Source organism: Cyprinodon tularosa, unplaced genomic scaffold (genome assembly GCF_016077235.1).
Source record: "Cyprinodon tularosa strain WSP-4 unplaced genomic scaffold, ASM1607723v1 ctg141, whole genome shotgun sequence".
NCBI lineage: Eukaryota > Metazoa > Chordata > Actinopteri > Cyprinodontiformes > Cyprinodontidae > Cyprinodon > Cyprinodon tularosa.
The window spans coordinates 84,550-108,042 of record NW_024038232.1 but is presented as its reverse complement, the minus strand read 5'-3'; the positions used below and the strand labels follow the sequence as shown (position 1 = coordinate 108,042).

Here is a 23,493-nt window from a genome sequence, read left to right as displayed (position 1 = left end):
GGCCGTACCCCGCCTGTAGACAGCTGGAGATAGGCACCAGCACCCCTGCTTGGGATAAGCGTAACGGAAAATGCATGGCGTAAGATATATGGAAGGATGGAGATCCCTTGACTGGCTTTTAGTATGTAAATAAATGTAGATAAATTTGCTTTAGTCATTAAAGTGCCTGAAAAAGATTTATTAATTCATCAGAATCTGTAAACTTTTAAATAAAGGTGTTTGATAGGCACGTTCCTGACAGTTGCCATTTTAGCAAAGCATGTCTGGATCCGTAAAATCTTGTAGACAGCAGTCGGCTTAAGACTCCCCCAAACTATTTTGCAAGAAGTGCGGTAAGGATACACAAGGTTGTGTTAAAAAGTGAAAAAACACTTTAAAAATAGCTTACTCTCAAAGACCAAGAGATTTAACACAACCTCTTTCCAAATCAAACTTTCATCAATGAAAACTAAAAAATGTGTAGAAGATACCTTAAGTAACTTAACTTCAAAACCACCATTTGTTACCATATACAGCATGTTAATGGATTGATATATGTCAGAAATATTTACTATCATTCCATCATTGCAGCACCTGGGTAGCTGTTGCTATTATGTAGCTTAGACCATCTCCATATGGGTGAATGAATGTAGTGCAGAGTTTTGGGTCATTAGACTTGATAAAGTTTAGGCCGTGTTCCCAATAAAATTCAAGGTATAAATGATAATGGCTTTGATGGACATTGTACACTCTGATTAAATGGGAACAAAACTTTCCAATTGTTCTAGGAAGGTTTGATGTAAACAGGAGAAATGTGTAAAAACACCTAATCCCTATTGTTAGAGGACTCATCATTTTGTAAAAAAATATATATATATAAATATACACATTTACTTCTAAAGGTACTTTTCTGTCTAAAACAGTGAGAAAACCCATCAGATCTTTCAATAAAGTTAACATTGATATGGTTCACTAGTCTTCAATGATCATTATGATGAAAATTTTTGGCTGAGCTGAATGGCGCATTAAAATATTGTAGACAACAGCCAGGCAAAGATTATGCCAGGAGAAATGTTTCATTGTGCTTCATTTTCTGCTAAAGTTTTTTCTTTTTAAAACACATCTTAAGCAGAGGTGCCAATTTCTGGGACACAAACAGTCATTTCTGAAACATTGATTTTACACCAAGACCAATTATTAACATTTGAATAAATAGACCACCATGGAACCAAAATGAATGATTTAATGGCTGCAGTGTACAAAAAAAGCCATCAAAGTGACAGTATGCAACAGCCATCTCTCACAGTATTAATGTTCAATTAAAGTTAATGTTTCCTTATAGAACCAAATTAATACAATTCTGTTCTACAATAAAATTATCCAGAAATTACCGTACATTTGAAACAAGATCTTAGGTCTTTAACATAAAATCCTGAAATGAATTTATGAAGACAAATATGATATGAATAAACCATGTCAAGCTATGTAAAGCAGAGCTAAACAATCGACTATGATAACAGGACCAATATGTTCATAAGAGAACGTTTTGTAAAGGTTTGGAGATCTGCATGGTCCCACACCAGTGGGAAGGCTCAAGATCAGACCAATAAACATTTAAACATTGTTAAAATGGCAGAATAAAAAAAAAAAAAAAAAAAAGGAAAAGTGTAAACTGGGCCCTATGAATTTTGTTGTAACAAATCTTATTTCTAAGATGAAGGCTTTATGTGATAAGATAACGGAAATTTGGGGAAAAGAAAATATATTTATATATATATATAAGAGAAGTAAAATATATCCCATTTATAAAAATAGCAAAGACAATAATCAAACCAATAAACACAAAAATAGCTCTGAGTGAATTCCACTCCCTCACAGAGGGAATCTGGACATTAATGATTTGGGACTAGGACAGAAAAATACTGCAATTCTGAGTCCACAACCTTAAAAGACCAACAGATTCAAGTGCAAACAGTGGGCTCAGTCTGCTTTAAAGTCACAAGAGCGTGCAAATGCAACACAGCTGTCAAACTAGAGATTATTAATAAAAATAAACTCGTGCGTCAGGAGTTCTTTTTTGCTGTAAACGGGTTGAATGTAGCTGCCAGTTTTAACTGGGTCCGGTGAGTACGTGGCCTGCTGATGCAGCTCAGACAGACAGGAAACGTGGAGAAAAGTTGTCCAGGATATATTCACCGACCCCCACAAAATACATAACTTGTGCAATTCCAAACAGTGGTGCAATGACAAGGGCCCGGCAGCCGGCGCCCTTCAGGAAGGCACTCGGCCCCTCCTTCCGCATGATTTTACTGTTGAGACAGGAGGATCGGTAAATTTAAGTAGGTGCAAGATGGAGAATGAATACCTCACGAAATTAGCAAATAAATTAGCTCTTACCTCACGCAATCCATAACGCCATTGTAGCTCTCCTCACTTGCGGCTTTGTTGAGGGACTGCAGCCTGGTCTTCACCACTGCAGGTGAAACATTTTTTTTAGACATGTTGCTACTAGTTCTTAAGAGTAGTGGCTTTCCAACCTAATCCTCAGTGGCCCCTGCCCTGCATATTTTAGACACATCTGTTCCAGCACTCCCAATTCAAATTATGGCTTCCTTTTTGCATTTAAGTGCTGTTGAAGCCTGAAAACCTGAAGCCTGAAACCTGATGCAGCAAGGAAACACTTAAATCTGCTGGACTGGAATCTCTGAGGAACAAGGTTGGGAACTAGTGACTTAGAGACACACTGTGGAGAGAAAATAAACATAACCCACCATCACAAGGATTGACAGCAACAGCAGCAGTAGATCCTGCAACACACCCAGAGAGGAAGGCCCAGTAGAAGGGTGAGGACTCTTCAGGACTGGGTTTACCCAGGCGGTTCAGGTTAGCAAACAACGGGAAGTAAACAATAGAAAAAGGAACATCCCTGAAAAAATAAAAGTAAAAGAACTTTAGCAAAGACTAGTCCGACACATCGCATTTCTGATAAATAGAAAACGGTTTTACAAATAACTCTGCTTTACCTCATCAGTGTTGCCCCCAGGCCCCTGTAGAGGCCCTGGATGCCCTGTGTCTGCAGGAGTTCCTTGGCGATCTGCGTGGCCGACACGGCTCTCGGCGTTGACACTACAGGGCCGGAGTTGAATGAGCGGCTGAGCACTGCGTTTGTCACCACAAGTTTGGTGGGAGACATCATGACCGGTTTCTGTTGCTGGGCCGCTTCAGAGAATAAATAAAAATATTAGAAACATAAATTAGAACCACCGTCACCAATAATGGGACGTTTGCTCACCAATCCTGCCTGCATCCTGTAACTGGATCTTAAGCATTTCCATGGGGGTAGTCACAACCACTTGGCACATGCCTGCACCACAACCCGCCAGCATTTCTTTGAGCACAGTCAACCCTTTTCTGTTAACAGAAAACAAGATTCAGACAGAAATACAAATTTAAAGAAAAAAACACACCCGTGACACATTTACGATTTTTAAGACTTGTTCCAGAGAAATGTACGCACCCTTCCTTTGAAAGGTGATGGCGGAAGAAGTCATTCGCTGCGAGCTTGATGGCCTTTTCAGGGGTAACCAAAGTCAAATTTACAGCCGCACCTGAGAAAACACAATTACACAATTAGCACAGAAGCCACTATCTAGTGGTCAAATGACAGAGAAACAACATTGCATGACTATTATTACATTATCATCATCTAGTATTCAAAGAAAGGCTGCTCAATAACTAAGATAATTTCATGACATCACACTTAAGTACAATTTCAACTGTATTGTCAAAGACAGAAAAGAAATGGGACAAATTATACAAAGATGAAGTCTAAAGTAAAAGACAGAGGATAATTTCAGGAGAAAGCAGTTTTTTGTTTTTAAAATGTGTGAACTTAAAAGGTTGTGAGTTAGTAAACATGTTGACTACAACACAATAAATAAATAAATCAAAAGTTGTTAGGCACAGGAAATAGACTTGAACAAAATACAGAGAGTACAGACTTAAAAAAAACTTTCAAAAAAGTTATGTTATGTAAAAAAAAAAAAAAAAAAAGAAAAAAAAAAAAATGACAATGAAAACGGCACAGCTCAGATTAATTTGCAAGCTCAGAGTCTGTAAGGACATGTTAGAGTCCATATAGAACGAGGCAGGACAAGTTGACAGGACAGTGGAGAAACAAACATGAGACAGGAAGTCTGATTACAGAACAAACAGATGGCAAAACATACTTCAGCCTATAGTTTTAAATAGAGCAATATTGTAAGAACCATGTAATATTTGCCTCCAGCGTGGCTGCGCCTTATCGGCTAGCCTTGAATATCCCAGGGGGACCCAAGTCTGTAATATGGAAAAACACAGATGCAAACAACAGCATTCCTCACAAGAGCAGACGCCTAACCTAATGGTCTTTACTTTCTTTGCACATTTAAATACAACAGCACATTTTAAAATATCACCAAGTGTATGGAATGTTTACAAAGATTAAAGTTGGCTTTGTGAAATATACTTTGATTTTAATAGAAAAACCCATGTTTTTTCATGCAATATAAATACAAAATACAACAAAAAGCACAGGCATTTTTTGAATGGCAACTCTTATGAGCTTTACATTTTCCTACAATTAATCCTATGAAATAAAACTTCCACATTTGCTAACATAACAGCTCTTTAACACTCAGGTGCATCATATTACCTCTGTACATTCCAAAGTATCCCTCTGATCGAATAGTCTTAAACAGGCAGTCCATCCTTTACAAAAAGAAAGCATAGGAAAATTCCATTAACTTCATGAAAAGGTACCAAATGCTAGAATATCCTGCAGCGCTGTAAACTTCCACTCAAATTACTCTAACTACTTAACAAAGAACAATGACAACAATGTACAGCTGCCAGAGCCTAAAAGGTCAGGACACAGGGACTGGGATTCCATGAATGCGTCATTGTGGAATTAGAAAAAGCCCAGACGGATTTAAGAAGGACGTAGTAGGTATAATACTCCAAGACAACACAGCAGTGTTGTGTAGAGTGGAGCTACATATACTTACATGCTCCTGTAGACTTGCTGTCCACTTCTCTGGTTCTGCAGCCTGGTCTTTGCCAAGTCAATGGGAAAGACGCAAGTTACCCCAACAATGCCGGCAATACCACCATTAATAAGTTTGGCAGGAAGGCTGAAAAATAAATAAAAAAAAAAACATGAACAATTTGTAAATTAAAAAGAAAAACCTATATACACACACACATTTAAAATTTTAAGAAAACGTCCTATATTGTGGGAATAAAAAAAGAACTTAATGGTTTACCTGATCTGCTGCTGAGACATGTTGACTCTTTGTGGAACCACTGAAGACTTCAGAGGCGAAAAAGAAGCGATGTAGATTCAAATGTTTGCAGTTAAGCCAGTAAATATTGTCCTGGAAAGAGAAAACCAGCTGCAATTTATAAGAAGTCTGAACAGGATCTCGAGAAGACAGACTTTAACTTCTCCCACCCACCGCTGCAGTTTTAAACTATTCTATGAGTCTCAGAGTCATAGGACAGTGATCTATCCGCCCTGCTATTTAAGGACCTCCTGTGGGCGTGTCCAGCTCACAGACCGGAAGACCTTATATGCTAATTGCCGCCTTTAGCATATTTATAAAGAAATTCGATATAGTGGAGGTTCTAAATAAACAGTTCTTCGTAAGGCGAGTCTTATTGGCAAACACATATTTAGATTAGTAGAATTAAATTCCTTCTCCAGAATTTGTTTCAATTGGGATAGAAAATGTAAAACTTTTTTAAATCTACTAAACAATAAAACATTTTAAAGCTTCAAACTACAATAGCCAATAAAACATGTCATATTTTTGGCATTTCCTGCAAAGAACAGCAGTCTATGTTACTCCGTGAAGCATAGTAAAACACCCATTCAAAGTATCACGATCCGCAAAACTAAAAATAATATTCATAAACGTTTTATTCGATTAAGCGCTCATTTTCTTACTAAAACGCGAGTAAGGTGTAGTAACCTACTTACCAAAAGGATGGTTTTATTCTGTTTTTAATACAGTTTCAAAGTGTTCGTATCCTTCGTTTTTTCACCTCCCCAGACAAAGCCGTGAATAAAGCGCCAGGAAATTTCCACTGCTCTTAACTGCACAAAGACGCTTGCAACATGTTTCAATGACAACCAATCAGCGTCAAGACCTCTCAATGACAACCAATCGGAGTTCAGGTGCCGCTCACGTAGCGGACAAGTTCCATCACCATTGGCCGATAGATCAGTCAGTTAACATTTTCAGCCAATCGCAAATCGCAGCGCTATAAGCTGCGACGAATCGGTCGCAAGAACGTAGGGAAAGATAAATATATGTAAAAAAAAAAAAAAAAAAAAAAAAAGGAACCAAAAGCACTAAAATGTAAAAAAGTTAAATTTAGAGTTAAAATGCAAGGTATTTTCTTAATGTATTAAATAATGGTGTTCCTATCCAGACATGTGTTAGGATTAACTTTATCCTCCTAAAATCATAAAGGGATTAAGTAGATAGGCAGCGGGGTGTTGGCTTCACAAAAGATGATCTAGAACTTTCTGTTCTATTTTTTTCAAGGTGTCATGATTTCATTGAATGTTTTAGCTGCTTGCTTTACAAAGGAGAGGTTGATCTTTCTGTATTATCCATCTTGACCCAAGTGGTCTAAGAAATATTCTTCAAGGCATTTCTTACCATTAAAGTATTTTATACTTATTTGTTAGTTACAATAATATTGTTTTAAAAATGCCTTTAGCGGGAAAACAATACTAATTATAATATACACTTACCTTTGTTCTCTTTCGTTATTTAAACTAATGCACACAATGAAACTCCTATTAATGTGAAAATGCATCTGTGCTTTTTGTATTTCTTATTCCAAGATATGTTTGATTGAATTATTTTAATATGCAGCTTTTTTTTTTTTTTTTTTTGTGCAATGCACTTATATTTATCCTTATCTTTTGAAGTGCTTCCTTTGTTGCCTACCAGACTAATTACTGAGGATAAGAAGGTTTATTAACCCGTTACCAAGTGTTTGTAAAGGTGCTTACATGCAATTCTTAAGGACTTAGGATGTGATTGCAGCTTTAGGATTTCAAAGAAAAGCTTCTCTATGCTTAGCAAATTCATACTTTATAAAATTTAAAAAAATCGAGTACACAACTGCTAATATCTCGCATCTTGCAACCATGACCCATGTTTGGTAATCTGAAACATTTTGACTTAGATAACTGGATGCAGATTGGAAAATTACAAGCTGAATGCCACAAACAAGAGGTATTATCTGGAAAGCTGATTTTAAAGGTTTACATTCCAAGGTATTACCAGGAACTGGTTCCATGCATATGACCAGGGGCTGAAAGTTGTATAACACTGGGTGGTGCACAATATTTCCATATTAACCATGGATGTGGCATATATTTCAATTTGAAATATTCTTGGCTTTTGATCGACTCAAGTTGTTTCACTGCCAAACCTAGAGTGTGAGCCCAAATGGGAATCTGTTAGTTATGAAACATATTAGCATACATTAAAAACTATTTGGCATATGTGTGAGAAACATGATATGTTTTATCTTTGCTTACATCAGTAATGAAACGCTAAATTTATCACTATACAGGGCTTGATGTTAACCATTGCCCGATCGCCCGGGGCAAGTAGTTGTTATTGTCGGGAGAGTACGCATTTCATTGCATTTGCCCGCCGGCCAAGTGCAATGATCGCAAAAAAATATATTTATCACTCAAAATTACTTTAAAATCACCGACATTCGCTGAAAACGACCCACAAGCGTTGCCGGCGCCATTTTTGTTGTTTTGTACACATTCTCGCGTGATTTCAAAAAGCCGCGTGATTTTCCGCCAGATGGCGTGATTTTTGTCCGGCACGAATCAGACACATTTTTTTTCGACTTGGCAGGCTTAAAAACAACAACAAGGCTATTTTACCCTCCACCCATTTCACCCACCACCCAGATAACCCTAGATTAAAAATTATTTGTCAGGGATTAGGAAAATTGGCATAATTGTATGCCATGTGCACAGTGTAAATATGGCTATCATATGGCAGTCTTCTGTACAGTGATGCAGGTCATACATTAAAAAAATTTAATGAAATTTTTTTCTCTTAAACATTGGAGAGGTGCATTTAAATGTTATAGAGCTAAACATGTTAAATTGGTGACCTGTTATGTTATTATTGTCTTGTTGCTGCATTTATTTTGTCAGGGCAAACTAATCCTGAGTCAGTTAAAAGTCAGGGAATTCTGAAATCATGTAAGACTGTGGAAACCCTGTATAAAATAACTGTATAATGATTCTCTAGAAAAGTCACATTATATTAATAGTATTATCTTGACTTATCGTGACTCTAAAATAAAAGTTATTCATTTGTGACATTGACTTCTGTCTTGTGATTTATCTTAAGTTTTTAACCTGTCAAGTTTTTTTTTTAGATTTTTAACATTACAATTTATATTTTTCCAAACACACAACAGTTTAAAGCAAAGTTTAGTTTGAAAAGAATGTGCAGGAAGGATTGAAAAGCATGTTAACACGGTAATGTAGGCTTGAGTTCATTATCTGACGCATGCATATACACACCAGGAACCTGGAAACTAAAAATACTGAATTACAAAAAAACATTTAAAAAACAAACATGCTTCATTGATATATATACAAAAATGAATATTAGGAACTATATTTATCAAACATTATACTGGGCAAGTAAAAATTGCTTCTGGGCAAATGAAATATGAAAGTCACTTGCCCTTTGGGCAAGTGGTAAAAATCCTTAATGTCAACACCTGCTATAAGACTGGATCAAAAAATATATTCCTACGTTACTAATCTTGTCTTAAAACTGTTGGGAACTATCCATTTTTTCAAGTTTTTTTATTTTTTTTATTCTTTTTTTATAAGAGGTACTGAACAAAACAGTAAAAAAAACCAGGCAAAACTGCATGTTTGACTGAAAAGGGGATCGGCATGTTCACCACATAGCTGGTCTCAATGGAGTGCTGATGCAAGCAAATTCCTTTGGAAACACGTTTTATCCTTTAGGTAACCAGGTTTTACAAAACACAACTGCAACTAGGCAATTTAAACAACAGATAACTATCACGAGTTAGTCATATACAAAAAAAGGTGTTGTTCATATGAGTCATTTTCCAATCTATTAAAGTTCCATAAAATTGCTTTATCTTACTAAGAACTTCCTTTTACTGGAGGTTTAATAGAGCATCATTCAGGAAGTGGAGGATGACTTACCTTAACTGTCAGGACTAAAAATACATATGAATATAGGTCTTTGAGATATTGTTTAAACACTTGGTCATGTGTATAGAAAACAAAAAAGAAGGTAATTCCAGCAGTAAAAATGCAAAAGAAGAGCAGACTAAGGAGTAGTATTTTGCATATAATGGGATATTGCCTAGGATATAAAAATATATTTATTTTCTAGAAACTTTCTTCTTGGTTTGCTTTGTAAAACTCTTTGACCAACCCTTGGGTTTGCAAAGTGCTATACGATTTAAGTTGAGCTAAGCTGGCAGCTGAGAGATGCCTTCCATTCCACTTTTAGCCACTGTAGGAATCTCTACCAAATCTGCACTCTGAGGAGGACTCACTCCTGTTGGCATATAGTTTATCTCAAAAATAACTTGAATTTCTGGCATATTTAGGTTTCAAATAACTTTTTTAAATGTTTTTCACGATGAACATTTTTAACTACTGGAGGGGTTCTACAATAATTGAACCAGTTAATCTCAACCAAAACCTCTGGAGGGAGCTTATTAAGCATAGGCTGGCATTTTGCTTTGTTTACCTATTCCTTTCCAACAGTATATTAATTTATCTGAACCCATTATGAAATATAAACATGACTAGGATCTGTATCTACGTAGTGGAACATATTTTTCCTGACTCGAAGATGTCTGATTCTAAAGCCAAACAGATGATCAGGTTTTAGAGTCTATTAGAATCAATATTTAATAGACCGTTTTTAAGTCTGGATTTTGATTTTATATCACAAAATGTTTTTTTTATTTATTACTATAAAAATAAATTAAGTTTACATTGATTTACTATTACTTGACATAAATGCTGACACAGACCATTCCTTTTAACAAATACAGGGAAGAACTAAAAAGTCAAATTAAATAAAATCACCAAACAGAGGATATGTAACATTTTTGAGGTTTTATATTTTAAGACACTTAAACATCTGAGAATGTATTTAATATACAAAAGAACTATTATAACATCTTAATGTTTATAGAAAATGTGGCCTAATACAGTAAACGATTATGAAACAGCAATGTCACATAGGATGACTTTATCACATTGTCTCACTCTGAAGTTCTGATCTATTAATACTCTCCAGCTGTCATTGAAGCTCCCTTTATGGACGATAAAAGTTTCATAAACCCCGGCTTAGGATGAGATATGGACGCAGCTTACAAACTGACACATTCAGTTCTCTGTTTGGTAAATAGCTTGTGCCAAATATTAGATTAAACATCCGCCCGTTTACTCCTGAAAAACAGAGTTGTGTCAACAATCATGCACTTCTCTGAATGAGATCTCTAGTAAATATAGAATCAGAAGGTGAAATGTTGATGTAAACAGCTTTAGGTTTGTTATATAGTAAACAGACACTATAGCAAGAACCAGAACACGGTTAATTCAAGGACACCTGATCATGAGAGCCATTTCGTTTAAGCTTTATTTGACTCGTATTCAGAAAATACAGTTAAGCATAAACATTAAAAGTCTCGGAGAAAGCATAAGAAACTATGCAAACAAAGACATTGGAAGTCAATCTCATAGTAAACTAAGGAGTCAAAATGAAGCAGTATTATCAGACAACAACCTGATTAAATTAAGATACAGTAGGAAACAGTGCTAACACCATATGGTCCATTAGAAGATATGGTGGAAATCTTTCTTTACATAAACAGAGGAATTAAAATGGGACCATGTAGTTGCTTTGACCAGGGTATGGATAAACCCGCACAACTGGTTTAACACAGTTAGCATTGTAGCTGTTGACTCTGCGTGAGCACTCGTCTCTGTCAGTCCTGCAGGCTCCACAGTGGCAGCTGAGAGCTACAGGGAAGGTAAATACAGGGTTGGAATGAAGACCACAGCCAGGCAGAATGACAGTGCGATACTCCATCCTGTCATAGGTGCACCTTCTTTGGACGACGAAGCTCGGATGGAAAATCTCCCTCATGTTGCTGTCCTGCGTGATACACAAGCACATGGGAAACAGCTGAATGATCATGTGATGATTTCATTTGACAGGAACATACAAAGAGTAAGCTTTAACACGATTAAAGCAGTGAATGAACTAAATATAATAATCTAAACGTATGATTAAACTTGAAAAATATGAAACAAGAGTTTTGTGAGAATGACACTAAATGACTCTTATGTGGGAGACATTACCTAACTAAGATCACAGGAGGAGTAATTCATCTTTTTTTTTCTCAGCAGCACAGTCAGGATATTTGACTGCTGTTTTCTTGAAACGCGCAGCGCCTAAAATACATTAGTTTCACATTTTTTAGAGTCAGGCTGATTAAAAATATATGTTTAAGATTATAGTTAAGTAAAATCTAATAAAAATATGTTCTAAGTAATTCATTAAAACTTGGATTTACACCATATGACATCAGTACAACAAACTGTTGCCATAAAAAAAAAACAAAAAAACAAAAAAAACAGAAAAACAATGTCAGGCTCTAATACAAACACATACCCTTGTAAAGCAAAACCCCATGCAGATAGTAGTGTTGATTGCAACACAATAATCACATTCTGGCTTTTCCACAAATAAAGTGAACTCCGTGGGAAGACACATGGGAGCAGCTGGGTAAAAGAGCAGAAAAAAAACCCAGCAGCTGAACACTGATGTCTCCATTTTTAGCTTTCCCTTCATCTGGTTTGTTTCTAAAAGGAAGGAGAGCTAGAGAAAAAAACAAAAAACAGATTACATCAAGAATCAACAATATTTTCTTTTTCATTGATGTTAGAATCAGTTGAGCGAGGGACACGGTCACTTACAGATCCAATAATGCTCTCACTCTGATCATCCCTGCAGAACTGTATAGATATATACACTTTATTCATTAATCTATTCATGAAAACATAATCCTATCTGCTCTAATCCAAGCTAACTGTTATCGTCTATCTCTGACGAAAGTGGTGCCCTTATGTTTTGGTCCATTTTGTGAATGAGATGAACATATGGATATTCTCTAACCCAGCGGTCCCCAACCACCGGGCCACGGACCGTCGGTCATTTGGTACCGGGCCAGACAGAAAAAAGTATATATATATAATTTATCGACGATCAGAGTCTGAGAGATGTTTTATTTTGAAAAATATAACAAATTGCGGTATTCTCTCCCAATTACATCAGTCGGTGCATCTGTGCCTTTTGACACAGGTTAATTCAGTTCAAGACTCATCCTATCTATAACATCCTATCTTTGTGAAGCAGGATTTTCTGCGGTTACAGCGACCAAAACAAAGCTACGGAGCAGACTGGACATCAGGAGCACACTTCGTGTGTCATTGTCTCCGATTACGCCTAGATGGGACCGGCTTGTTGTGAAAATATTGTCTGACATATAGCGGTCCGTGGTGCAAAAAAGGTATGGGACCGCTGCTCTAACCCATGGCAGACTGTGACAAAGTGCCAACATTCTTTACTTCTACTAAAAATTATTGTATATGTTATGAGAGTTACATAAGTTAAAGAGTGAATTTAACCACCTTCTCTAAAACAAATCAACCTTTTTTTGGGATTGAATATTAACAGAAAAAAAGTTAGTGGGCAATAATGTCACTTTGTGTGTGTGTTACTGTGTGTTTAAAGTATGTTTTTGGCGCCGTTGAGTTAAAGATTGACTCTAACGTCAGCAAAGATGAAAGCTGGTAAAAACACATTGGCACGGCATGCGCTTTACATGCAGGTTTATCTAATCAGCTTTCATAGTGGATATAATACATAGCAGTGACGGCAATGGTCACAAAAAAAAAAAATATTGAGAAATATAGGGTTATAAACCAACCCCCATCAAAAGTTATATGGGGGGTGTTCTTATCTGTAAGTCTGAACAATCATTGGCCCGTGTAGTCAAACTGTAATGGAAACATTAGGTGATTATGAAGTGAAAGCAGCAGTTTTTAACGCACTGATGAGTCAGAGCTGGTCTGCTGTATGTTTTTAGTTCATGCAGACAAACATAAATGTGTTCTAATGTAAAACAAGAGTAATAACAAGCTGAACACAATGGACTCATTTCCTCATCTTTCACACAATGTTGTCAATATCTAATATGATTAGTCTTAGAGGCAGATGAGATGCATCCTTTAACATTGACAGTATAAACTTAAGTGAGGTTAAATTAGCATTAATGTATCAAGGCCACTCATTGCTTCTCAAATGCTGATATAAATCTTAAGAAAACAAACTTGTCATTATGAACCATCTGGGGTTTTTCTACAGTCAACTTTTACATAGTAGACATAATAACATAGAAAACCTCTTGGTTGCAAGTACTTAAGATGTCAATAAAAAGGAAGAAAAAAAAACGTTTAAATCTCTGTAAATGTTCCTAATTGAATCAGACATTTTTTTTACAATTTGGTAATTGATTTTAAAATGAAATGTTACCTTGTGCAGTACTGAGTAGATAAAAAAAAACTAAACATTAATTATGTAAATATTAATCACTAATGACAAGTTGATGTGGTGACAGGAGTAGAGACCAAGCCCCGAGGATTCCAGCCTCCCTCCCCCAGGAACTCTTTATTTAACCAAGAGGTACTGAGTAACCAAGATACATAAACAGATCTCCCATCAATGTGTCACTGGATCATTTTATGCCAAAAAATGGATTTATTGACACCAAACAATCTTTTAATTGCTACCAGAACGCAATCCGCGACACAGCAAACAATCATCTTCTTTTATAATCTCTGAAATTATGGAAGGCTTCACTGCCTTGTGTCCTTGATGGATCATTAACCTGAGGGAACTAATCTTTATTGTCTGCTGAATGCATTAGAGCTGACCAGACTTCTTCTAGTTGCATGAGAGGTGCTGGAACTATCAATGAACTACTGAAGACTGAAGCAACAAAGTTGAAGGCACGGTAGGACTAAGGGCTTTAATTCTTGGAAAAAGTCTTTAATTGGTAAAGAGAATTTGAATTTAATTTAACTTTAATTTAACAAATGAAATCATTTTCCTGGCTATCTTTAATTGACCTTTTTCCTTATAGTGCTGGTAATGTTTTACTTTTACCTTAACTAGGGACATAAACTTCACCAAAACTGTTTATTCCACATATTTACATTTTCCCTGTTATTTTAGGTTCAAGGAAGCCCATACTCCTTCGTAGATTAACAATGGTTGGAACCGGGGGCCCTGTGGCCACTTTTTCTGTTTGGGATTATGTGGTGTTTGCTGCAATAATTGTGGGAGCAGCCGCCATCGGCCTTTTCCAGGCCATCCGGGGTCGGAAGGAGACCAGCAGTGCAGAGTTTTTGTTAGGTGGACGACAAATGACAGCTGTACCAGTTGCCATGTCTCTCACAGCCAGCTTCATGTCTGGCATCACAGTCATTGGCACACCTGGAGAAGCGTACGGCTATGGCACTGCCTTCTGGCTCTTTGGTTTCTCTTACGCCATCATGTCTGTCATCACTGCTGAATTATTTGTACCCCTTTTCTATCGACTGGAGATCACCAGCGCTTATGAGGTAAGAACATGCTTTATATTCTAAATGACTTCATACTAGGAAGAAAAAGCTTAATAAAATCATAGTGGGTTTGAGACAAACATCGTTCTTTTTTTCCAGTTACCTTTAATAACATGTTTGCAGGCTTTCTCTGGGCGTTTTGTTTGAATATCTTGAAAATCTTAAATCTCAGTAGAATCTATTAATTTTCTTTTTTAAGCCATCTAACAATAACTTGTGACTTATTTTTTGCTAAAAAGTCCCCTTTTTTAAGACAGTAGCATTCTTTCACATACACACACCATGTGAAGGTAACAGCCTGCCTCAAAACATCTCATGTCTAATTTCTTTAGTTGAATCAAAAATTCCTAAGATTGAACAATGCTGGGATAAAATGACTTCTCTATTAAAGTTAGATTAAAAAAAATTGTGTTTGTGTGTGTGGGGTGGGGGGTGTAGGGTGAATATGAAGACAATGACTTTAAGAAATAACAAAAAAGAGACTAGGGAAGATTTTACAAATGCATCATCTTTTGGCTGAATAATTGAATAATGTTCATCTTTCATTATAACTTCATACTTTATGAAATTATATAATCTGTTATACTGCGATCATATTGTTTCTGTTTTTTTATAGATACAAAAGCAATGTAGTTGAAACAGAGTTAAGGTTACGGGGATAAAGATGCAGTTTAAGCATAAGAAATGATAAGTTGGTTTGTAGTTTTTTTTGAGCCACAAGCAGAATCACAGGGAGAACCAGTAAATTTGAATGTTTAGTCTATAAAATTAACAAAAATTAAGAAAGTGGAGAACTACAGGAAGTCAGTTGAACTCTCTGGTTGTTCTAATGAGTCTGATTAACTGATTGATTTGCTTATTTAGAGAATGAAGGGGAGGTAACATGGATCTGTAGGGGTTGATTGTGCAGTCTGCTGGCTGTGCAGACTGCACACCAGAGGTCCAGCAGAATGAAAGTGACATCAGAGAGCGTTGGTACTTGCAAGAGATGATGTGCTAGAGAGCCGGCAGGCAGATGTTGGAGACACACAACACAAATCAGACCTTTTCCTAGAAGATTGGAGGTGAACTGAGGTTCACTGGTTGTCTGGAACAATACCAGACATTAAATTGGTACCAGCTACTAGCTGGTAGCGCTAACTTCACACCTGATGAAGACCCTCGAATGGTTGGTCTTACACCATCTACGCCCCCTGGGGAAGGCTTCATTGGATCCACAGCAGTTTGCCAAACATCATGGGATTGGAGCAGATGATACCGTCATTTTCCTCCTGCACCAAGCTCTGACTCACCTAGAGAAGCACTGTGAGAATCATGCTCTTTGATTTCTCTACTGCTTTCAACACTGTCCAGCCAGGAGTCCTAAGGGACAAGCTGGAGCTGTCAGGAGTGGACCAGCACATGTCCAAGTGGATTCTGGACTACCTCAGTTGTTGCCCACAGTATATCAGGGGACCGGGCTGAGTCTCAAATAGTTTGGTTTTCAGTACGGGGGTCCCACAGGACTGGCAACGTTCCTCCTTACCCTTTATACTGCAGACTTCTCCACCAACTCCATGCTGCCACCACCAGGAGTTCTCTGACGATTCTGCAATAGTTTGCCTCATCACAGGAGTACAGACAGTGGATCCAGAACTTCATGGTCTGGTGTCAACAGAACCACTTCATGATTAATGCAGGGCAAACCAAGTAGCTAGAGGTGGACTTCCACAGAAGCAGATCCACTCCACTGACACTGGTGAACATCCAGGGAACATACATTGAGATAGTGGACTCTTATAAGTACCTAGGTGTTCATCTAAATAACAAACTGGACTGGACTCACAAGACCTAGGCTCTGTATAAGAAAGGTCAGAGCAGACTCTTTTCTGCTGAGGAGACTGAGGTCTTTGCAGTGCAGGACATGCTCCTAAAGACCTTCTATAACTCTGTTGTGGCATCAGCCATCTTCTATGGAGCTGTTGGTTGGAGCAGTGGCTTATCTGTAGCTGATAGGAAGCAGCTGGATAGGCTGATGCAGAAGGCCAGCTCTATGATTGGATGCCCTCTGGACCCAGGAGGTGGGAAACAAAAGTATCATAACTAAATTAACACCTCTGTTGGATGTTTCCCACCCCGTGCATTAAGCTGTTAATGAACTAGAGAGCTCCTTCAGCGTCAGACTGCTGCACCCTAAATGCACCAGGGAGCGTTATCACAGATCCTTCCTCCCAGCAGCTGTAAGACTCTATAACCACCACTGTTCCCAAAAACCTCAATAAGTTGTGGCATTCATGCTTATATTGCAGTTCCTGCCTCATTCAGTTAAATAACATGCTGCTGTCATTTTGCACATCTCTGATGTTGCTGCTATTTTCAAATATCCATTACTGTAAAAATGTCCATAGTTGTATATTGGTTATTTATTCTCCAGATGCACAGTTTTATATTTTCAAAACACTTTACAGTACAGTATTTTATTGTTTATCTCCATATTATTGTTTAACTCTTCAGTATTATATTAGTCTTATAAGTATTTCTACGGTCCACATTTGTGTGACCATTTTTTTTAAATAATCTTTTTGTTCCTGTAAACACCAGAATTTTCCCATTGTGGGACCATAAAGGGATTTATATTGTATTGTAAAAGAGATTCACAAGAAGACAAATTAGGATATTCCTAGTTTAAGTCTTTCGCTGGAATAACCATGAAAAGAGATGATCCTTTACCTCCTTGTATACACGCTAGTTAGGGGTGTAAATCACACCCATCATGGCGATTCGATTCAGTATCGATTTCCTGACCCAACAATTCCATTATTTTCGATACTCAAGAATACACCACGATACGATTCGATTAATTGGTTCATTTTTTTTTTTTTTTTTTTACACCTTACAGGCTAGACAATGTTTCAAATTTGACATAAATCAATGAAAGCTGTAATATCGTTATGCATTTTTTTGAGAAACAACAGCAAATAACAGAAGTAGAAAAATTGCATAAAAAAATACTGCACAAAATCAGTGCAATGAGTGCAATTCTGGATCTCCGCTCTTTTTGGCCCTCATGTCCCTCTGTCTTCGTACTAAACTCGCCCCCACTTTCTCACCGCCTCGGCCGTATCTAGACCCACAGCGTGTAGCACAGACCACGCTTCAATATTGAGCATAAATCAAAAATGTCTGTGTCAAGCTCACTGCAACACACTGCTGTAAGAGTATAACCAGGAAGCGAGGTAGGAGCGCAAAATAGGTTTAGCGCCACCGCAGCACGGGAGGGAGAATTACGCCCAGGAGCAAATGGATAAAAATATACCGGAGGGAAAAAAAAAAAAAGAATCGATACTATCGTGGACGTATCAATGCATCGGATCGTCGGCAGTTGGATCGATACATCGATACAAAACTATTATTATTTACACCCCTAACGCTAGTCATCCTGATTGAGAAATATTCTCAAGTGTGCAGCAACAGGGTCGGCCCAGGCATCAGCACAAATCCTCTCTGTGATAGGAAGCTCACTCGAACCAGAAAAACAGCGAAACCCCAGAGTCCCTAACAGAGCTGTTTTTTATGCTTGACTCACAAATGGTTGGGGTGACATTAATAAAAAAATACTATGTAGGGAAAACACACAAATTAAATAATAAAATATCTAAAACAGCACAGAAAGAACTAAAATATGGCAAATTCAAATAAACTAGAAATAAATCAATCAAATCATTGCTTTTTGCAATGATTTGCAATGATTTTATTGCGTGTTTGGATAATATTTGAAATTAGGTCTAATCTTTTGCTTATCTTTTCATTTCTAGTACCTGGAGCTGCGCTTTAACCGGGTGATTCGGCTCATTGGAACATCAATGTACATTGTGCAAACGGTAAAGCATGCATGCTTAATTAAAATAAGATAAGGATTCAGGCCAATCATAAAGATTAAGCTTTTTTTTCCCAAATAAGACAACAAACAAAAGAAAAACAAAGCCTCTATGATGCAAATATAAAATTACAAAAAGCATCTGCTCTCTTCTCCTTTTACATCATGCAATACTGATTATAGATATGTGTACCATGGTGATGTGAATATTGTAATACATCAATTCTCTGTATGCAGCTCATTTATTGATGGTGCTGTTTTTCAGGCCCTCTACACAGGTTTGGTCATTTATGCTCCAGCTCTTGCACTAAATCAAAGTAAGTCTTCTGTCGGATCTTCTCACACTGATTCAGCAGTTATAAATTGATGCTTAATGATAAATTAAATAATAAACAACCCACAGAAAGATGGAGAAAAGCTATATGGAATGGATATTTGTTTAAAATAGCACATTTTATCTGAATGTTTAGTCACAGGGCTGGATCTCTGGGGAGTGCTGGTGGCAACAGGGGCAGTATGCATCGTCTATTGTACATTGGTTCGTATTTCTTTAATTATTATTTCACAATAAACAGGGATTGCACATACCTAATTTAATGCAAATTTAAAACAAAAGAAATAGAGGATTTAGTCTTTAACTCAGAGTTAGCATGACTACTGTAGATCTAACAGTTGTGCTGTTAGCATGAAAAAAGACCACATTTGAACTTTGAGGTTATCATATCATATATTGGAGGCTGTGATATGAATGATATCTATCATTGGTGTGATAAATCATTGATCGAGAACTAATGTGTCATGGATGACCTAAATTAGCATAATTTTATTAGTATTGAAATATGATTTCTGTATCAGGGTGGCCTGAAAGCAGTTATCTGGACAGATGTGCTGCAGATGGTGATCATGCTGGCAGGATTTGTAGCTGTTATAGCAAGAGGAGCTGTACTACAAGGCGGCCTGACAAGAATCTGGAAAGATGCTGGCGAAGGAGGCCGACTGAAGGCCTTTGAGTATGTGCACAGCAGTTCTTCTAAATATTGTTTAAACTTACATCAAAGTAGTCACACTTTCCAAGTCGGAGGACAAGAAACTAAAGAAAAACTGCAAGCATTGAGTGTTTTAGATAGAAACCCTGCTCAGCCCTCAAAGTATATCCAAAGAAGGAAACACCTGAAAGAAAAGAAAGGCAATATGTGTTTGGGCATGTTCTAAACTCTCTCACACTGTTGAACTTTTCCAGCTTTGATCCAGATCCTCTCAAGCGCCATACTTTCTGGTCCATAGTGATTGGTGGCAGCATAATGTGGGTTTCTATCTACTCAATCAACCAGTCCCAGGTGCAGCGCTACATCTCTTGCAAAACCTTGGGACACGCCAAGATGTGAGCATAACCACACTGTAATTCATATGCACCTTTGGCAGTGAGCACAGGTTCATGTGCTAACAAGTCATATCTGATCCTCCAGGGCTCTGTATGTTAACATGGTTGGTTTGTTGACAACAGTGAGTCTTGCTGTGTTCTCTGGTCTCACTATGTACTCCATTTACAAAAACTGTGACCCACTTACAAATGGGGACGTAAAAACTTCTGACCAGGTGACTGATAGCATTTTCTACATAACTGACAATCACATGTATAATACGCCTTTTGGCTGAGTTTGAAAACAAGGTTTGACAGAAAAAATTGGGTTGTATTTGTGAACTAGCTGCTGCCATACCTTGTGATGGATATCCTGGGAGCCTATCCTGGAATTCCTGGCCTGTTTGTGGCTGCAGCTTACAGTGGGACCCTAAGGTAAGCCTTGAAACAAAGAAGGAAAAAGATATTTATAGAAATTATGTCATCAGTAAATGCTTCTTACTGATAAGGATTAATTTTTTACTTTTAAGACACGACTTTGTCACGTCAACAGATACGTTTTACAGCTTTTAACCTAGGAGTCATACACACCATCCCATACTTATGTATGCAGTTATTTTTGCACTAATCCTTTTCTGATTGACTTTACTAAACTTTTGCCTTTACACATTTTCAGCACTGTGTCCTCAAGCATTAATGCTCTCGTTGCTGTCACTGTGGAAGACTTCATTTTTCCAGTTAAGAAAGATCTAACACAGAAACAAGTGAGCTGGATGAACATGGGCCTGAGTGAGTTTTAAAGATTCATATTTTATGTTCACACATACATCAACCAAGTATATTGACCTTTGAGAGACTAAGAAAAGCAACAGTTTCCATTATCTTATCTTATCTTAATGGTTGTTTTTTTGGTAGATAAAAAGTATTTGAACTTCCAGTTCAATGTACTGTAGGATAACAAATAAATGACTGCTGCCTAACAACTGTGAAGAAGCAGACAATGCAGAGTATTTTGTAGGTAATTCACACGAGCGTATTTCCAGAAGCAGGTTTTTAATTCCAGCAACTTGCAGAGTAGTTTGACAGCTCTACTGAGAAATGCATCAAAGAGTAATTTGGTTCTGAGAAGGCTTTTGCAACCCAAATGAAGGGTGGGGCTCCCTGAGACAAATTCTACATACCTGCTCTAATTTAGTAAAAACGCTTCCACTAAAAGGCTACTGCACTCTAAAATATACCTATTTCCAAAATTAGATGATATAGTTTTCATTATAGCTTGCATATAGATTCTAAGAACCTAATTTAAAATTTAGCATTCCCCCAGCGAGCCAAAATGTTGCTTTTTTTTGTTGATTATGGGAAAGAATATATTTGCCAATGCTAAGACTATTCTATAAAATATAATTTTTTTATTTTATCTCCCAACACCCAGGTGTGTTCTTTGGAGGTGTGTGTATTGGAATGGCTGGAGTTGCTTCAGCAATGGGAAGTGTTCTGCAGGTATAACTCTCATTTAACATAAACCATCTGCTGCGATTGTTTTTAGCTCAACAGCACCACCAAGTGGTAAGTCTGAAGAGCTACCAGTTGATTTTTTTTTGTTCTATGTTCAGGCAGCTCTGTCCATATTTGGTATGATCAGTGGACCTCTTCTTGGCCTATATTTTTTAGGCATTCTTTTCCGCACAACAAATCCAACAGTGAGTCTTTTTATATAACTGGAAAGTTTTATTGCACAACTGAACTGCTGGACAACAAAGCATTGGCTGTAGAAAAAGGAATGTGACACCATGAGATGGAAGTTGACTGAGGTCATGTTTACCTTTCAGGGAGGACTGGTTGGACTGATCGTTGGGCTGGCGTTGACCCTATGGGTGGGGATTGGAGCTCAGCTTTACCCACCAACACCTGACAAGACACTTCCCCTTCCTGTCACCACTGTAGGCTGCAACAACACAATGGACCTAAACAACACGACAGCAACTCCATGGACCAGTTCAGCCATCCCGACAACACAACCAGAGTTGGTCATTTTACATAAAAACAGGGAATTTTTTTTCTTTAGATGTAAAGAATTTATTATTTTAAACCAGGCAGATTATTCAAGGTGAAAAACAGATTTGAAATATGTGTTGTGATATTGCTATTACCAAATTACCCTCCCCATAAATGACACAGCTCATTCCACGTTTCTCTAAAACAACAAGTTGAAAGATTCAAAGTTTTCTCAACAAATTAACCTCTTAACATCTACCTCATTTTGGGTAATCCTCACCTATTTTGCATATCCAAATTGAAAAGTAAATAACTTAGGAACTGTAAGCCCAAATTACATGTGCAATACATAGTTTGAAAGCTAACACCCTCTAGTTTCCTAATAGACAAATTGAAATTGCACAGACCAATCTGCATCAGTTCAACATGACTCAAAGTTGTTGTTTTTTTTGGATAGGTCTTTTTTGAACAGCAGTAATAAAGACATTCTTGAGAAAAGGCTTTATTGTATTTTATTTGTTCTACATCATGTAGAACAATAGCTCCACCTGCTGATAAAAAAATTACCAGTGGAATTTTATGCATTCTGAATTACCTGATCAATAATTATCTATTATTTTAAGTGAATTTTACTGGCAAGCACTAAATCTATTAATTTTTTGTCAGTTTAAGGCCTCCATTAGCAGACACCTGGTACTCTCTGTCCTACGTCTACTTTTCTCTTTTTGGCGTGTTGATCACGGTGGGGACGGGCCTTCTCGTGAGCATAATCACAGGTTAGAGTTCACTTCTGATGCTCTGCTTTTGATAGAGTGAAAGAAGAACCATTAATGTTTAATTTTAATGGTTAATAAACAGAGGAACAAGTTGTTTTTTTTTTCAATTTTATAGGTGGATGCAAACAAGAGAAGATGAACTCTGACCTCTTCGTAAGAAGAGCTGACTTGATATGCTTCCGTGGCTGCAGTAAATCAAAGGTAAAATGCTGACCCTGGCATGTTGTTAGATAATAGGTAACGCAAAAAACCAAGTATGCCTTCCTAATGTTTCATTCTGTTATTAACCTACTGCAGGAATCTAGAGAGATGGAAAAGGCTCCAACAGACCTTCACATGGGAGTTGACAACAAAGCATTTACAGAAACGGATATGACAATCAAAGAATCTGAAATTTCTACAAAACTATAAGGCTGTTGATATTTGTACTCATTAAACACATCTAAAATATTTAACGGGCATTTTTTTAAAAGAGAAATTATTTTCTCTGATAATGCAAATATTAAGAATTTGATCATTTATATTTAAACTGCTTAAAAGAAACCAAATATTTTACATAAATAGATCAAAGTCAAAAACAGTTTCTTATTTTTATGTACTTTTTTAAGTAAAAACAAGGCATCTTTACAGCACCAGGTTACCATCTCTGAGCGTCCATTGATTATACCTCCATTTCATATTTTAGCTGTGCTTTTGCAGTATTGTAATCTTGCACTTTGTTTTGTTTTTATGAGTG

General features: G+C 37.1%; 3 protein-coding genes across 6 annotated transcripts; 1 reads left to right on the top strand and 2 right to left on the bottom strand.

Annotated features, from left to right (window-relative positions):
• Positions 1–1,204: 1,204 nt before the first annotated feature.
• On the bottom strand, positions 1,205–14,647 carry slc25a55a (solute carrier family 25 member 55a). Of its 3 annotated transcripts, none has more exons than XM_038278441.1 (10): positions 14,643–14,647; positions 5,283–5,329; positions 5,025–5,150; positions 4,673–4,728; positions 3,497–3,587; positions 3,272–3,390; positions 3,003–3,198; positions 2,751–2,905; positions 2,377–2,452; positions 1,205–2,288 (listed from the first exon to the last, which is right to left on the bottom strand). In XM_038278441.1, the coding sequence occupies exons 2-10, from the start codon at positions 5,300–5,302 to the stop codon at positions 2,129–2,131; spliced, it is 999 nt and encodes a 332-aa protein (XP_038134369.1). In that variant the 5' UTR covers positions 5,303–5,329; positions 14,643–14,647; the 3' UTR covers positions 1,205–2,128. The 3 variants fall into 3 exon arrangements, with proteins under 3 accessions (XP_038134369.1, XP_038134366.1, XP_038134367.1); XM_038278438.1 differs by lacking the exon at positions 14,643–14,647 and adding an exon at positions 5,999–6,152 and having other exon boundaries at positions 5,283–5,393; XM_038278439.1 differs by lacking the exon at positions 14,643–14,647 and adding an exon at positions 5,999–6,017.
• On the bottom strand, positions 10,677–12,184 carry tshba (thyroid stimulating hormone subunit beta a). The gene is made up of 3 exons (XM_038278444.1): positions 12,062–12,184; positions 11,757–11,963; positions 10,677–11,237 (listed from the first exon to the last, which is right to left on the bottom strand). Exons 1-3 carry the CDS (start codon positions 12,137–12,139, stop codon positions 10,959–10,961), a joined length of 564 nt encoding a protein of 187 aa, XP_038134372.1. The 5' UTR covers positions 12,140–12,184; the 3' UTR covers positions 10,677–10,958.
• Positions 13,998–23,461, top strand: slc5a8l (solute carrier family 5 member 8, like). 2 transcript variants are annotated; one of them, XM_038278437.1, is made up of 16 exons: positions 13,998–14,202; positions 14,382–14,770; positions 18,565–18,630; positions 18,892–18,943; positions 19,097–19,164; positions 19,482–19,636; positions 19,867–20,007; positions 20,093–20,222; positions 20,333–20,421; positions 20,663–20,775; positions 21,419–21,486; positions 21,600–21,686; positions 21,816–22,009; positions 22,648–22,757; positions 22,873–22,958; positions 23,055–23,461. In XM_038278437.1, the coding sequence occupies exons 2-16, from the start codon at positions 14,417–14,419 to the stop codon at positions 23,166–23,168; spliced, it is 1,827 nt and encodes a 608-aa protein (XP_038134365.1). In that variant the 5' UTR covers positions 13,998–14,202; positions 14,382–14,416; the 3' UTR covers positions 23,169–23,461. The 2 variants fall into 2 exon arrangements, with proteins under 2 accessions (XP_038134365.1, XP_038134364.1); XM_038278436.1 differs by having other exon boundaries at positions 14,001–14,160.
• The last annotated feature ends 32 nt before the right edge of the window (positions 23,462–23,493 follow it).

Bases quoted from the DNA above. Each gene is read 5' to 3' on its own strand.
- slc25a55a (XM_038278441.1), bottom strand. From the start codon at position 5,302: ATGTCTCAGCAGCAGATCAG. The intron at 4,729-5,024 runs GTAAGTATATGT...CTTTTTGTAAAG, and splicing joins CAGCAAGTCTACAGGAGCAT to GATGGACTGCCTGTTTAAGA. The intron at 3,391-3,496 runs GTGCGTACATTT...TTCTGTTAACAG, and splicing joins CATCACCTTTCAAAGGAAGG to AAAAGGGTTGACTGTGCTCA.
- tshba (XM_038278444.1), bottom strand. From the start codon at position 12,139: ATGAATAGATTAATGAATAAAGTGTATATATCTATACAGTTCTGCAGG. The intron at 11,964-12,061 runs GTAAGTGACCGT...TTTTTTCTCTAG, and splicing joins GTGAGAGCATTATTGGATCT to CTCTCCTTCCTTTTAGAAAC. The intron at 11,238-11,756 runs GTATGTGTTTGT...TGTATCACGCAG, and splicing joins TGGGGTTTTGCTTTACAAGG to GACAGCAACATGAGGGAGAT.
- slc5a8l (XM_038278437.1), top strand. From the start codon at position 14,417: ATGGTTGGAACCGGGGGCCCTGTGGCCACTTTTTCTGTTTGGGATTAT. The intron at 20,422-20,662 runs GTAAGCCTTGAA...ACACATTTTCAG, and splicing joins GCTTACAGTGGGACCCTAAG to CACTGTGTCCTCAAGCATTA. The intron at 22,010-22,647 runs GTTGGTCATTTT...ATTTTTTGTCAG, and splicing joins ATCCCGACAACACAACCAGA to TTTAAGGCCTCCATTAGCAG.